This window comes from Salmo salar, chromosome ssa04 (assembly GCF_905237065.1).
Source record: "Salmo salar chromosome ssa04, Ssal_v3.1, whole genome shotgun sequence".
NCBI classification, from domain to species: Eukaryota; Metazoa; Chordata; class Actinopteri; order Salmoniformes; family Salmonidae; genus Salmo; species Salmo salar.
In genome coordinates, this window is record NC_059445.1 from 87,355,090 (window position 1) to 87,370,049 (window position 14,960).

At 43.2% G+C, this 14,960-nt stretch overlaps 1 protein-coding gene across 1 annotated transcript; it reads right to left on the reverse strand.

Annotated features, from left to right (window-relative positions):
- Positions 1-6,032: 6,032 nt before the first annotated feature.
- Positions 6,033-10,638, reverse strand: LOC106604021 (uncharacterized). The gene is made up of 4 exons (XM_014198353.2): positions 10,518-10,638; positions 9,822-9,881; positions 6,801-6,854; positions 6,033-6,381 (listed from the first exon to the last, which is right to left on the reverse strand). The coding sequence occupies exons 1-4, from the start codon at positions 10,540-10,542 to the stop codon at positions 6,218-6,220; spliced, it is 303 nt and encodes a 100-aa protein (XP_014053828.2). The 5' UTR covers positions 10,543-10,638; the 3' UTR covers positions 6,033-6,217.
- Positions 10,639-14,960: the final 4,322 nt, after the last annotated feature.

The following is a 14,960-nucleotide window of genomic DNA, read 5'->3' on the forward strand; positions in this document are numbered from 1 at the left end:
AGATCAAACAAATCAAGCCGTTGTAATGTAGCGAAGTGGAATATTACCTGTGGAGCGAAGCGTGGTGCGACTGCTCGCTCCAAACCGGAAATCACCGCCACCAACTGGACTGGAGTGTGGACCAGAGACGGGGAAGGACTCTGAGACACACATTAATTTAAGGTGCTGCACAGGAGTCAGAGCAGATGACTACCCTGTCTGGCCTCACTTCCTCCACCCACTCTGCAGCCTATAGTAAGGCCATCAACTCCATTGTGTAAACAGATAAATGATCTGTTGCTCTTTTTGTCACTGCTATCTTAAACTCAGGGACACTAACAGCTGCTCCTGTCCTCCCTGTTTTAGGGTCCTTAGATCCATTTGTGAATATATTCAAGAAAACATAGTATTGTGTTCTTAAATGTTCACTTACAACTGAATCTACTCCTTCCTCAACATCTCTTACCCTCTCAAGCAACCCTAGATCTATCACTGGCTGAGGGAGAAACCAAGGTGGGATAGCAGGAAGAACCACAGAGGGGCTAAACTCCCTCCCAAACAACCCCATCTCTCTCGCCATGCCATTACCTATCCACCCTAAAGCTTGTATTCAGATTTCGTTCATGTTCCCAGCACTCTAGGAGCACTTTTTCTTTTGTAGGATGTGTAACCTTATGTCCCTGTAGATTTACCCAATATGTCATGGCTAGCTGTTGTCTTAGCTATAACGGCATCTCTCCCAGCTCTACCTGCATCGCTGCCCCCGGAGAGGTCCTGAGTGCTCCACAACTTATTCTTAGGGCTTGGGTCTGGATAACATCTAGCTTTTTAAAGATGTCTGAGCTGCTGATCCACATGCTATACTTCCATAGTTCATTGATGACCTTAACAGCGCTATATATGTCATGTTCAATACCATTCTATCTGGCCCCCCACTCCATTCCTGACAAGCAACGCATCACATTCAATATTATTTTTCCTTTGACAACTACTCTGTTAATATGCTCCACCCGTGTCCTTTGAGCATCAAACCAGACCCCCAGGAACCTAAACCCTCCCACCCTCTCCTAACCCCTCCCACCCTCTCCTAAACCCCTCCCACCCTCTCATAACCCCTCCCGCCCTCACCTAAACCCCTCCCACCCTCGCCTAAACCCCTCCCACCCTCTCATAACCCCTCCCACCCTCTCATAACCCCTCCCACCCTCGCCTAAACCCCTCCCACCCTCGCCTAAACCCCTCCCACCCTCGCCTAAACCCCTCCCACCCTCGCCTAAACCCCTCCCACCCTCTCCTAACCCCTCCCATCCTCTCCTAAACCCCTCCCATCCTCTCCTAAACCCCTCCCACCCTCTCCTAACCCCTCCCACCCTCTCCTAACCCCTCCCACCCTCTCCAAACCCCTCCCACCCTCTCCAAACCCCTCCCCACCCTCTCCTAAACCCCTTCCACCCTCTCCAGATTCCTTCCATACAACTTCAAGTATATTTCCTCCCCAACCTTCCTTCTAGAAAAAAAACACAATCTGTGTTTTCTCAACTGAAAACTTGAAGCCCCCCACTCCCGAGGGCCTTTCCCTGGTTTCAGGCACCACAACCACCTGCTTACAACTTCCAGGCCGTTTCCCTTCTCACCTTATTGTAAAGGCCCAATACTTTCCACATTGCAGTGTAACTGAGATGAGCCATCATGATGTAACACATCTCATCCTTCCCAGGAGATGTTACCCCACCTTTAGCTAACGCTCTCTTCGTCTCAGCCAATGTAAAATGGACATTCAATGTATCCCCCACAATCTCTCTCTGATCCAGGACCCCCGGATGTTCTCCTCTGACCCTCTCTCTCTTCCACCCACATTCGTACAGTAGACATGATAGAATACTGATCACTAGCCACTGCAGATTCCTCCAAATCCTCCCAACTACATCTGCCTGCCATTGAACTTGAGATCAAAGTAAGATCCAGAGCAGATTCATTTCCAGTTACTGGGTCAATCCTGGTTCCCTGGACCATCATTAAGACTCACAAGCCCTTTCTCATCCAGCAGTTCCTCCAACACTTGTCCGTTTACATCCGTCCATAACTCTCCCCAGAGCGTACTATGAGCATTAAAATCCTCACACTATATTACCCATGTCTTCTATCTTGACCTTCTACCTTCCCAAGGGCCGTCAACTCTAGTCTCTTACACAGGTTGTAAAAGTTCACTAATACTAGATTCCCTCTCCCAACCACACCTCTCCCACTACATATTCCTGTTCAAAGCATGTGCGGATCATCTGTCAAGTGTCTTCACTGACATTTTCAACCTCTCCCTGACCGAGTCTGTAATACCTAAATGTTTCAAGCAGACCACCATAGTCCCTGTGCCCAAGGAAGTGAAGGTAACCTTCCTAAATGATTACCGCCCCGTAGCACTCACGTCGGTAGCCATGAAGTGCTTTGAAAAGCTGGTCATGGCTCACATCAACACCATCATCCCGGAAACCCTGCTTTGAGTACATGTTCTGGTAATCCGTCTGGCCCAGTGGCTTTGTGAACGTTGACCTGTTTAAAGGTTTTGTTCACATCGGCTACCGAGAGAGTTATCACACAGTCATCCAGAACAGCTGGTGCTCTCGTGCATGCTTCAGCCTTGAAGCGAGCATAAAAGGCATTTAGCTCGTCTGGTAGACTCGCGTCACTGGGCAGCTCGCTGCTGGGTTTCCCTTTGTGGTCTGTAATAGTTTTCAAGCCCTGCCACATCCGAAGAGCGTCAGAGCCGGTGTAGTAGGATTCAATCTTAATCCTGTATTGACGCTTTGCCTGGTTGATGGTTCGTCTGAGGGCATAACGGGATTTCTTAGAAGCGTCCGGATTAGTCTCCCGCTCCTAGAAAGCGGCAGCTCTAGCCTTTAGCTTGGCGCGGATGTTGCCTGTAATCCATGGCTTCTGGTTGGGATATGTACGTACAGTCCACTGTGGGGATGACTTCATCGATGCACTTACTGATGAAGCCAATGACTGAGGTGGTGTATTCCTCAATGCCATTGGATGAATCCCAGAACATTTTCCAGTCTGTGCAGCAAAACAGTCCTGTAGCATAGCATCCGCGTCATCTGACCACTTCCATATTGAGTGAGTCACTGGTACTTCCTGCTTTAGTTTTTGCTTGTAAGCAGGAATCAGGAGGATAGAATTATGGTCAGAATTGCCAAATGGAGGGCGGGGGAGATCGCATCTTGGGGGAGAGCTTTATATGCATCTCTGTGTGGAGTAAAGGTAGTCTAGGATTTATTTTTCCCCTAGTTGCTCATGCACATGTGACATGCTGGTAAAAAAAAAACATGGCAATTCAATAAGGAATTGGCAAGACAGTAGAAACAGACTGGCACCCGTGCTAGTGAACTGACATTAGCCAGTAGGCCTGAATAGATACAGGATCAGATTCACCTCTGGGGATCAATGTTCATTATTAACGATAATGATTATTAACGATAATGATTATTAACGATAATGACCGATAGGCCAGTATAATTCTGCATCATCTCAGCACCGAGTTAAAAGCGAAAGGTTTCAAATCAAATCACATTTTAATTGCTTCGTAAAACAACAGACTAACATTGAAATGTTAAAACTTACGGGCTCTTCCCAACAACGCAGAGAACAAGACAATAGATTAATAGAAAAGTAATAACATGTAATAATGAACCGATACACAGTACAGAGTAACTTGTCTGTTTTATTTTGTACGTTTTATTCATTTGTATTTTGGTATAAAGAGACAATGTGCAACAATAAACTTGTGCTCCAACATTATAAAACAGTTATAACCAATGTGGTCCTCATTATAGTCATATATTTACAAAATACAGGATAGGAAAAAAGTATACCCTAAAAACAATATATACATACCAGTACAGTAAACCATACTTACATGAATGATTTTTACAATACAAACATTCCCATATTGAACATTCTGTATACAGTAACATTCATATTCTGGCCATCTCTGAAACACACTTAGGTAATTCCTTTGATGCAGTAGTATTATCCAATGGGCAGTGGCCTCCATTCGCTATTTGTGTGTATACAATGACGTCTTTTTTACCCTGCCCCTGTTCCTGCGCATTTGATAATGAGCCATTCTAAATCAAAACGAATTTTACATATTAGTAAAGATAAGATTACATTTTGAATAGTCTGATGTGTGAAAATATGATCACTTGATAAGGGAAAAGCTGTGCAGCCTGAGGCACTTTGCATGACAATAACCAGCTGACAAAATGTCATGACTGCCACAGACTTAGTAGGAAGCTCCTAATAGACCACTGAGTTGTTTTTCTTCAGAGTCAGTGAACTGGTACAACAGGTACCAGGTTATAATATCTACAGAAAAGACAGAAATGCCAAAGGTGGAGGTGTTGCGGTCTATATTCAGAACCACATTCCTGTAAAGCTTATTCAGATCCATCAGATGTGGTGATCATAATATAATAGCCATGTCTAGGAAAACCAAAGTTGCAAAGACTGGACCTAAAATTGTGTATATGTGATCATAATATAGGTTTTGTAGTGATTCCTATGTTGAAGATGTGAAAAATATTTGTTGATCTGAAATGTGTAATGAGCAAAAACCCTCATTGTTTTTTGCACAGGCTGCACACATCAGTCTCTCATTCACAATTTGACAAGCAAACAATTTCCCCTCGTGTGGCCGTAGAGGCCCCCTAAACAAATCCATGTCTCTTGTGGCCAGTGGCCGTTGCGCCCTTGGGCTGAATATTATAATCCCCTTCTTCCGGCTGCCAATCACTGTGCTCTGAAGCACCTCTCACTCACATGGCTCTCTCAGATATCTACATTTTTATTAGCCAATGTCTGTCACGTGATCGTGTCCTTCTCACAGGCATCTCACCTAAGAAGTAGGCTACAAGTGAAGACAGACACATCGGTCGACACAACTGCACATGTCCTTCTTATCCAATTCCGAGGCGCATATGGTAGATGTTAAAAGAACTGTGCACATTTACTTTTCGTCAGCCAACAAGATGAGTAGGTCTGACAAACAGCAAAAGCACTAGCCTATGTCAATCTACTATCACCCATAGTACAAAAGCCGACCTATTCTATTGGTCAACTTGTCCTTCTGTGCAAGAAAGACATATTACAAACATACTCTGGGACAGTTGTGGAATACGATAGATCCCAAATTAATACAACCACTTACATCAACAACAACAAAATTACGCAATGTGGCTGACGCAACAGATCAGCACGTTTAGCTTAAAATGTTGATAAACTATTAGTCTATTTCCTCACATTATAAGCGCAGCATAAGCGAGAATGTTCCATTAGCGGAAAACACCATTATCAAAAGTCACCGCAAATGTGATTATGCAAGTAATGCTTTTATTAGAAAGGTGCATTTTTATGGTGAAAATGATCTTCCCCAAAACTTGGGGATCCAAATGCTAAATACTAAAATCAATCAATCCATTAGTATCCAGATTAGGCAACTTCTATGCATATTGTTTAATGGAAGCCTCTAAATTCTCAAAATCTGGGATCTGTTCAATAAGCTGTCGTGCATCTTTTTGTAAAGCAGCAAAGTAACGCTTTGTCTCTTTCAGGTCCCTGTCTCTATTGATCCTCAGCTTTCTCTTCAGCTCTCTGATTCTGTTTTCCTTCTCCAGGACCGTCTCCTCAAGAGTTCGATTTTCAATCAGCAGTGAACTCAGAGCTTCCTCGTATTTAGTTAGTAATGATGCCTCTTTTTCCTGCATTTTCTTCTCAAAGATATCCCTGACCTTCCTTTCCCTATCAGCAAGCATTTCGTTTACCTGTTGATATGTGTAATTTGTGTAGTAGCTACCCTGATTTGCCTTAATCATTTCATCTATCTTGTCAAAAAGTTCCAACACTTGGGTACGGTCACTTTTTTCCATATTGTTGAAAACATGGTATCTATTCCCTAATCTCCGCAGAATTTGCCTGAATTCCTCATTTGCCTCTTCCAACATTTTCTCAATCCCTCCTTCAGCACAGGTAAAAAGGATCATGGTGTGCTTCTCTGCATCTTTCCCAAATATTTCCTCAACTTTCTGTACTGTGCTCATTTCCTCCCTGGTGATGGGACCTACTTTAATAACAAGTACGATGGCATGTGGACCAGGCGCTGACATGTTAACACATTTAGCTATCTCTCTCTTCACTGTCAATTCAGCCAGATTTGTGTCTAATAGACCAGGTGTATCGACTACAGTGACCTGTCTGTCTCCCACCTCCCCTGTCTCTTTAGAACACTCTTTGGTGACAGATGACATACGACCAGCTGATCTGAAGGCATCCCCAGGATGGTGTTGGCTGAAGAACTCTTCCCAGCACCAGTCTTCCCCACCAGAACTATTCTGGTCATGGACACTAGGAGAGAACAACAACAACAAAAAATAGGAGTAGAGTCACATACATTAAAATGTAGGGATCTGTTAGTTCATGTTTGATGGAGTTTCAGATGTCTTGAAGCAGCTCAGCAAGGCTGGGTCCCGTGTGGCTCAGTTGGTAGAGCATGGTGTTTTGCAACACCAGTGGTTGTGGGTTCGATTCCCACGGGGGACCAGTGCGGAGAAAAAAAATGTATGAAATGTATGCATTCATTACTGTAAGTCGCTCTGGATAAGAGTGTCTGCTGAATGACTAAAATGCAAAAAAAAACATACGCCTCACACAACTCCTTGAGTAAGTGAATGGACACACGAGTGGTATTGAAAGCATAAATTGATCCAACAACTGAGCCACATATTAATGATCCATTTACTGTAGTTCACGGTTGGTTTACTCACTGTTGGGAGGAAGTTCTGAGCTCAATGTTCTCCGACGTGGCTGACCCTCATCTACTAATTGTGAGAAAAAAAAGTTACGTTAAAACATTGTTTATTAGGAGCTTTTCCCAGCACCGTTAGGCTAATTCCACTAGGACAATATTCTGTGTATAAATGCACAGTTAAGCAATTGTAACAGTGTAGGTTCAGTCCCTCTCTTGGCTCGAACCAGGGACCCTCTGCACACATCAACAACTGACACCCACGAAGCATCGTTACCCATCGCGCCACAAAAGCCACGGCCCTTGCAACGCAAGGGGAAACCCTACTTCAAGTCTCAGAGCGAGTGACGTCACTGATTGAAACGCTATTAGCGCGCACCACCGCTAACTAACTAGCCATTTCACATCGGTTAAACCACCGCTAACTAGCTTAGCCATTTCACATTGGTTAAACCACCGCTAACTAGCTTAGCCATTTCACATCAGTTACACCACCGCTAACTAGCTTAGCCATTTCACATCGGTTACACCACCGCTAACTAGCTTAGCCATTTCACATCGGTTACACCACCGCTAACTAACTAGCCATTTCACATCGGTTACACAATGACAACCTGGGGATTATCGTGTGAATAATTCCCAACTAAGGGCTGTTCTATGGCCCGACACGGAGCGGAGTAATTCATACCGGGACAATTCAAATGAAACTGTTCACAGGCATTATCCGGGGACTGTGGTGCACGGCAAGAGGTACCGGTGCGCCAAGTCTAGGTCCAAGAGGCTTCTAAACAGCTTCTACCCCCCCCCCTGTCTACACCTGTTGTATTCAGCATTTCACTGTAAGGTCTACTACACCTGTTGTATTCAGCATTTCACTGTAAGGTCTACTACACCTGTTGTATTCAGCATTTCACTGTAAGGTCTACTACACCTGTTGTATTCAGCATTTCACTGTAAGGTCTACTACACCTGTTGTATTCAGCATTTCACTGTGAGGTCTACACCACCTGTTGTATTCAGCATTTCACTGTGAGGTCTACTACACCTGTTGTATTCAGCATTTCACTGTGAGGTCTACTACACCTGTTGTATTTAGCATTTCACTGTGAGGTCTACACCTGTTGTATTCAGCATTTCACTGTAAGGTCTACTACACCTGTTGTATTTAGCATTTCACTGTGAGGTCTACTACACCTGTTGTATTCAGCATTTCACTGTGAGGTCTACTACACCTGTTGTATTTAGCATTTCACTGTGAGGTCTACTACACCTGTTGTATTTAGCATTTCACTGTGAGGTCTACTACACCTGTTGTATTTAGCATTTCACTGTGAGGTCTACTACACCTGTTGTATTCAGCATTTCACTGTGAGGTCTACTACACCTGTTGTATTCAGCATTTCACTGTGAGGTCTACTACACCTGTTGTATTCAGCATTTCACTGTGAGGTCTACTACACCTGTTGTATTCAGCATTTCACTGTGAGGTCTACTACACCTGTTGTATTCAGCATTTCACTGTGAGGTCTACTACACCTGTTGTATTCAGCATTTCACTGTAAGGTCTACTACACCTGTTGTATTCAGCATTTCACTGTGAGGTCTACTACACCTGTTGTATTCAGCATTTCACTGTGAGGTCTACTACACCTGACGTATTCAGCATTTCACTGTAAGGTCTACTACACCTGTTGTATTCAGCATTTCACTGTGAGGTCTACTACACCTGTTGTATTCAGCATTTCACTGTAAGGTCTACTACACCTGTTGTATTCAGCATTTCACTGTAAGGTCTACTACACCTGTTGTATTCAGCATTTCACTGTGAGGTCTACTACACCTGTTGTATTCAGCATTTCACTGTAAGGTCTACTACACCTGTTGTATTCAGCATTTCACTGTAAGGTCTACTACACCTGTTGTATTCAGCATTTCACTGTAAGGTCTACCTACACCTGTTGTATTCAGCATTTCACTGTGAGGTCTACTACACCTGTTGTACTCAGCACCTCACTGTAAGGTCTACTACACCTGTTGTATTCAGCATTTCACTGTAAGGTCTACCTACACCTGTTGTATTCAGCATTTCACTGTAAGGTCTACCTACACCTGTTGTATTCAGCATTTCACTGTGAGGTCTCACACCTGTTGTATTCAGCATTTCACTGTGAGGTCTACTACACCTGTTGTATTCAGCATTTCACTGTGAGGTCTACTACACCTGTTGTATTCAGCATTTCACTGTGAGGTCTACTACACCTGTTGTATTCAGCATTTCACTGTGAGGTCTACTACACCTGTTGTATTCAGCATTTCACTGTGAGGTCTACCACACCTGTTGTATTCAGCATTTCACTGTAAGGTCTACTACACCTGTTGTATTCAGCATTTCACTGTGAGGTCTTCTACACCTGTTGTATTCAGCATTTCACTGTGAGGTCTACTACACCTGTTGTATTCAGCATTTCACTGTGAGGTCTACTACACCTGTTGTATTCAGCATTTCACTGTGAGGTCTACTACACCTGTTGTATTCAGCATTTCACTGTGAGGTCTACTACACCTGTTGTATTCAGCATTTCACTGTGAGGTCTACTACACCTGTTGTATTCAGCATTTCACTGTGAGGTCTACTACACCTGTTGTATTCAGCATTTCACTGTGAGGTCTACTACACCTGTTGTATTTAGCATTTCACTGTGAGGTCGTATTCGGCGCATGTCACAAATAACATTTGATTTGAACTCCCTGCTATCAACCAATCACCATCCAGGATCCAAACAACTTGTTTTATAAAGTGCATTGTACAACCTTATAGTACTTTGTTTTGTTAAAATTAGTAGTTATCAGTTATACATTCATAATACCGCTGTGTTGGAAGGTTAACAAATTAAACTATATTAAAATGAAATAGTGAGAAATGAACACATTCATTAATATTATTGTAATTGTTACATGAATATGGATGTGTTTCTACAACTGATATAGGTTTTTGGAAAAAAACGAATATTTCCTGCAAAAATAGATGGGTAATTCTTACAATTGGTACATCCACCACCAACGCTGGACCTTTTCTGTCCCCCTTTCAGCAGAGAATCTTCTGCAAAAGAGAAAATAATTCTAATGAAAAAAAATAATCCATAATAATAATTTAATACTATTACACATAAGAAAATTGAGAATGATATTATCTGAAAACATGTCATGTTATTCTAGAAGGTGAATTTTTAATAATTGCCGTTCACCGTTCACACTTCGCCCGGGGCTCAGAACAATGCCAGTGTGGCCTACCAACGTGTTGCTACTGTTTGCACTAATTTAAAATACTGGTAAATGCAAGGGATTATGAATACTCGACCTCAGGCCAAATGTATCACCACAAACACAGCATATTTAATTAGATTTTTAATTAGAACAAAAAGTAACGAAAGTTTTACGTGGCTTACTTTCACTTTCATATCAAAACGTAACAAAACTCGATCGAATTTGTATTCAAAGGTGATGTTTTATTCTGCCTATAGAGCATATAAGGCTTAACTGTGTTGAACTGTAAACGACCTAACAATTCAGGCCATCGTTTTCGGGCGTAGACCAGGTGCTTTATGCTTCAGGCGCATCTAGTCTTATCGTCTGTGGAATAGGAATAGGACGAATGGAATAGTCCAACAAATATCCAAAAACATATGGCCAGATTGTGAGAAGTATTCTAATAGATGTGTATTGTCCAATAACTCACCGTCGGTGGGTTTAGAAGATGCCATTGAGAATGTAAATAACAAACGTCCGTGAATTTACTAAAGACAGTACAGTATGAAGACAGGCTTAACCAATAGAAATCCGTGATCACACATGACGCTATTGGACAGCTAAACTCGCGACGAACTGCGCATGTGCAGGCCGTCAACCCAAAGGCACTCTTTCGATATAAAGTTGTTTTTGGACGAAAATAAAATAAAATAAGAATAATGAGGCTTTACAAAGTATTCAGACCCCTTGACTTTTTCCACATTTTGTTACATCAGGAAGCAAATTCAGACAGTGCATAATTAAATAAACAAATGACCAAAACAAGTAACAAGAACAACGCACAGACAGGAAACTGAAAAAATAACTCCTGGCAGTGACATATATAGGACAGGTAATGAAGGAGGTGATGGAGTCCAGGTGAGTGATGACGTGCAGGTGCGGGTAACGATGGTGACAGGTGTGCGCCATAACGAGCAGCCTGGTGACCTAGAGGCCGGAGAGGGAGCACAGGTGACAACAGCCTTATTATAAAATGGATTAAATAGTTGTTTTAACCTCGTCAATCTACACACAATACCCCATAATGACAAAAGAAACACAAAAAAAGCATATTTCTGTAAGTATTCAGACCCTTTGCTATGAGACTCGAAATTGAGCTCAGGTGCATCCTGTTTCCATTGATCGTCCGTCCTTAAGATGTTTCTACAACTTGATTGGAGTCCACCTCTGGTAAATTCAATTGATTGGACATGATTTGGACAGGCAGACACCGGTCTATATAAGGTCCCACAGTTGACAGTGCATGTCAGAGCAAAAGCCAAGCCATGAGGTTGAAGGAATTGTCCGTAGAGCTCCAAGACAGGATTGTGTCGAGGCACAGATCTGGAGAAGGGTACCAGAACATTTCTGCAGCATTGAAGGTCCCCAACAACACAATGGCCTCCATCAGTCTGAAATGGAAGAAGTTTGGAACCACTAAGACTCTTCCTAGAGCTGTACGCCAGTCAGAGTGATGGTCACTCTGACAGAGCTCCAGAGTTCCTCTGTGGAGATGGGAGAACCTTCCAGAAGGACAACCATCTCTGCAGCACTCCACCAATCAGCCCTTTATGGTAGAGTGGCCAGACGGAAGCCACTCCTCAGTAAAAGGCACATGACAGCCAACTTGGAGTTTGCCAAAAAGCAAGTAAAGGACTCTCAGACCATGACAAACAAGATTCTCTGGTCTGATGAAACCAAGATTGCACTCTTTGGCCTGAATGCCAAGCATCATATCTGGAGGAAACCTGACACCATCCCTACGGTGAGCACAATGGTGGTAAAATCGTCAAATACAGCTTCTAAAAACCTGTTTTGCCTTGTCATAACGGGCTATTGTTTGTAGATTGATGAGGGGGAAAAAAACAGTTTCATTCATTTTAGAATAAGGCTGTAATGTAACATAATGTGGAAAAAGTCCAGGTAGTCATTACATTACATTACATTTAAGTCATTTAGCAGACGCTCTTATCCAGAGCGACTTACAAATTGGTGCATTCACCTTATGATATCCAGTGGAACAACCACTTTACAATAGTGCATCCAAATCTTTTAAGGGGGGGGTTAGAAGGATTACTTTATCCTATCCTAGGTATTCCTTAAAGAGGTGGGGTTTCAGGTGTCTCCGGAAGGTGGTGATTGACTCCACTGTCCTGGCGTCGTGAGGGAGCTTGTTCCACCATTGGGGTGTCAGAGTCATTTGATGAACTGTTCAGCAGTCTGATGGCTTGAGTATAGAAGCTGTTCAGGAGCCTTTTGGTCCCAGACTTGATGCTCCGGTACAGCTTGCCGTGCGGTAGCAAAGAGAACAGTCTATGATTTGGGTGGCTGGCGTCTTTGACCAATTTTAGGGCCTTCCTCTTACACCGCCTAGAATAGAGGCCCAGAATGGCAGGGAGCTCTGTCCCTGTAATGCACTGGGCCGTACGCACTACCCTCTGCAGCGCTTTGCGGTCGGATGCAGATCTGTGGCCATATCAAGGGGTGATGAAGCCAGTCAAGATGCTCTCAATGGTGCAGAGGGAAGAGGGTTTTGCCCTATTTCACGTTTGTGTTGATGTGTGTGGACCATGATAGCTCCTTAGCGATGTGGACACAGAGGAACCTGAAGCTCTCAACCTGCTCCACTACAGCCCCGTCAATGCATGTTAACCTCTATGGGTTACGCGGGACTGTGAAATATCAGGGCGGCAAATTCAAAAACAACAAAATGTCATAATTCAACTTTCTCAAACATACAACTATTTTACACCATTTTAAAGATGCACTTCTCCTTGATGTAACCACATTGTCCGATTTTCAAAAAGGCTTTACAGCGAAAGCAAAACATTAGATTATGTTAGGAGAGTAGACATAGACAAAAATAATCACACAGCCATTTTCCAAGCAAGGACATGTGTCAATAAAACCCAAAACACAGCGAAATGAAGCACTAACCTTTGACGATCTTCATCAGATGACATTCCTAGGACATTATGTTACACAATACATGTATGTTTTGTTCGATAAAGTTAATATTTATATCCAAAAACAGCATTTTACATTGGCGCGTGATGTTCAGAAAATGTATTCCCACCAAAACGTCCGGTGAATGTGCACAGTCATCTTGGAACAACTGGGGCTCACGCATGGTTCCAAATAAATATTGTTGCTAGCCTCGTTGCTAGCCTCGAAGGGCTCACAGAAGGCAATTAGCTCTGGTAGGCATCACTGGGCAGCTCGTTCCATTTTGTAGCCTATGATAGTTTGCAAGCCCTGCCACATCCAACCAGCGTCAGAGCCAGTGTAGTAAGGATTCGATCTTAGTCCTGTATTGACGCTTTGCCTGTTTGACGATTCGTCGGAGGGCGTAGCGGAATTTCTTATAAGCTTCCGGGTTAGAGTCCTGCTCCTTGAAAGCAGCAGCTCTAGCCTTTAGCTCAGTGTGGATGCTGCCTGTAATCTATGGCTTCTGGTTGGGAAATGTAGATGCAGTCACTGTGGGGTACGACGTCCTCAATGCACTTATTAATGAATCCGGTAAATTAATGAATCCCACTGACAAAGAAATGATCGGTCTATAATTTTAATAGTAGGTTTTTTTAATGGTTTATTTGAACAGTGAGAGACAGAATAACAACAACAAAAAATCCAGAAAAACGCATGTCAAAAATGTTATAAAATGATTTGCATTTTAATGAGGGAAATAAGTATTTGACCCCTCTGCAAAACATGACTTAGTACTACACATGTAAACTCTTATTCAGCATGCTTTCAGCGAGCAGTGTTATAGCACTTGTTTTTATAAATTATTAAGTTTGTTCAAGAAAAGCTGTCTGTTCCCATGTATCTGAGGTTTCCTTGTCTATCAGCTTTCTCTAGACACAAATGTTGTCCCAAGCAAGCATACCTTACAATGCAGATCTTTTGGAATATATTTATGAAACTGTAATATATTGCTATTCTCATTCTAGCCACGAAAATGTTGTTATGCCATTATTTTAAGTCTGGTTTTGGGGCGTAAGAGGGAACTATGGAGGGTTTGTCAGTGTTGGGGAGGAAAGTGGTTGTTCTATTCTGTTCCCTCAGAATGACTGGATTGTGATGAACTGAACATGGATCTCTGCTGCCCTCTGTTGGGTATAAACGGTACTGCATGTCTTCTCAACCAAATAGGGGGGGGGGGGTTCCTAATCAGACTAATGTAAAGAGAGATCAGTAGGAGCGTCCTGTCTCACTACAGAAAGAGGAGATAGGCTGCCTCATGCTTCATAAATAGAAGTAGGCTCCTACTCTATAGGCCGTTCTGGCTGGGACAAGGCTACTTCCTGTATCAACCACTCTGCAGCTTGCTATATGTAGTTCCCACCGTGTTGACTCCCCCCACCACAGGCCTCTATTTTAGATCAGGGCCTATGTTCACTGTGAGTCAGTGTAGGAGTGTTGGTCTAGGATCATGTCTCAGTGTAGGAGTGCTGGTCTAGGATCAGGTCTCAGGGTAGGAGTGTTGGTCTAGGATCAGGTCTCAGGGTAGGAGTGTTGGTCTAGGATCATGTCTCAGTGTAGGAGTGTTGGTCTAGGATCATGTCTCAGTGTAGGAGTGTTGGTCTAGGATCATGTCTCAGTGTAGGAGTGCTGGTCTAGGATCATGTCTCAGTGTAGGAGTGCTGGTCTAGGATCATGTCTCAGTGTAGGAGTGTTGGTCTAGGATCATGTCTCAGGGTAGGAGTGCTGGTCTAGGATCAGGTCTCAGGGTAGGAGTGTTGGTCTAGGATCATGTCTCAGTGTAGGAGTGTTGGTCTAGGATCATGTCTCAGTGTAGGAGTGCTGGTCTAGGATCATGTCTCAGTGTAGGAGTGCTGGTCTAGGATCAGGTCTCAGGGTAGGAGTGTTGGTCTAGGATCATGTCTCAGTG

Excerpts from the sequence above, each read along its gene's own strand:
- LOC106604021 (XM_014198353.2), bottom strand. The coding sequence starts at position 10,542 with ATGGCATCTTCTAAACCCACCGACG. Across the intron at positions 9,882-10,517 it reads ATCTTCTAAACCCACCGACG|AAGATTCTCTGCTGAAAGGG; the intron begins GTGAGTTATTGG and ends TCTCTTTTGCAG. Across the intron at positions 6,855-9,821 it reads TGGTGGTGGATGTACCAATT|TAGATGAGGGTCAGCCACGT; the intron begins GTAAGAATTACC and ends TCTCACAATTAG.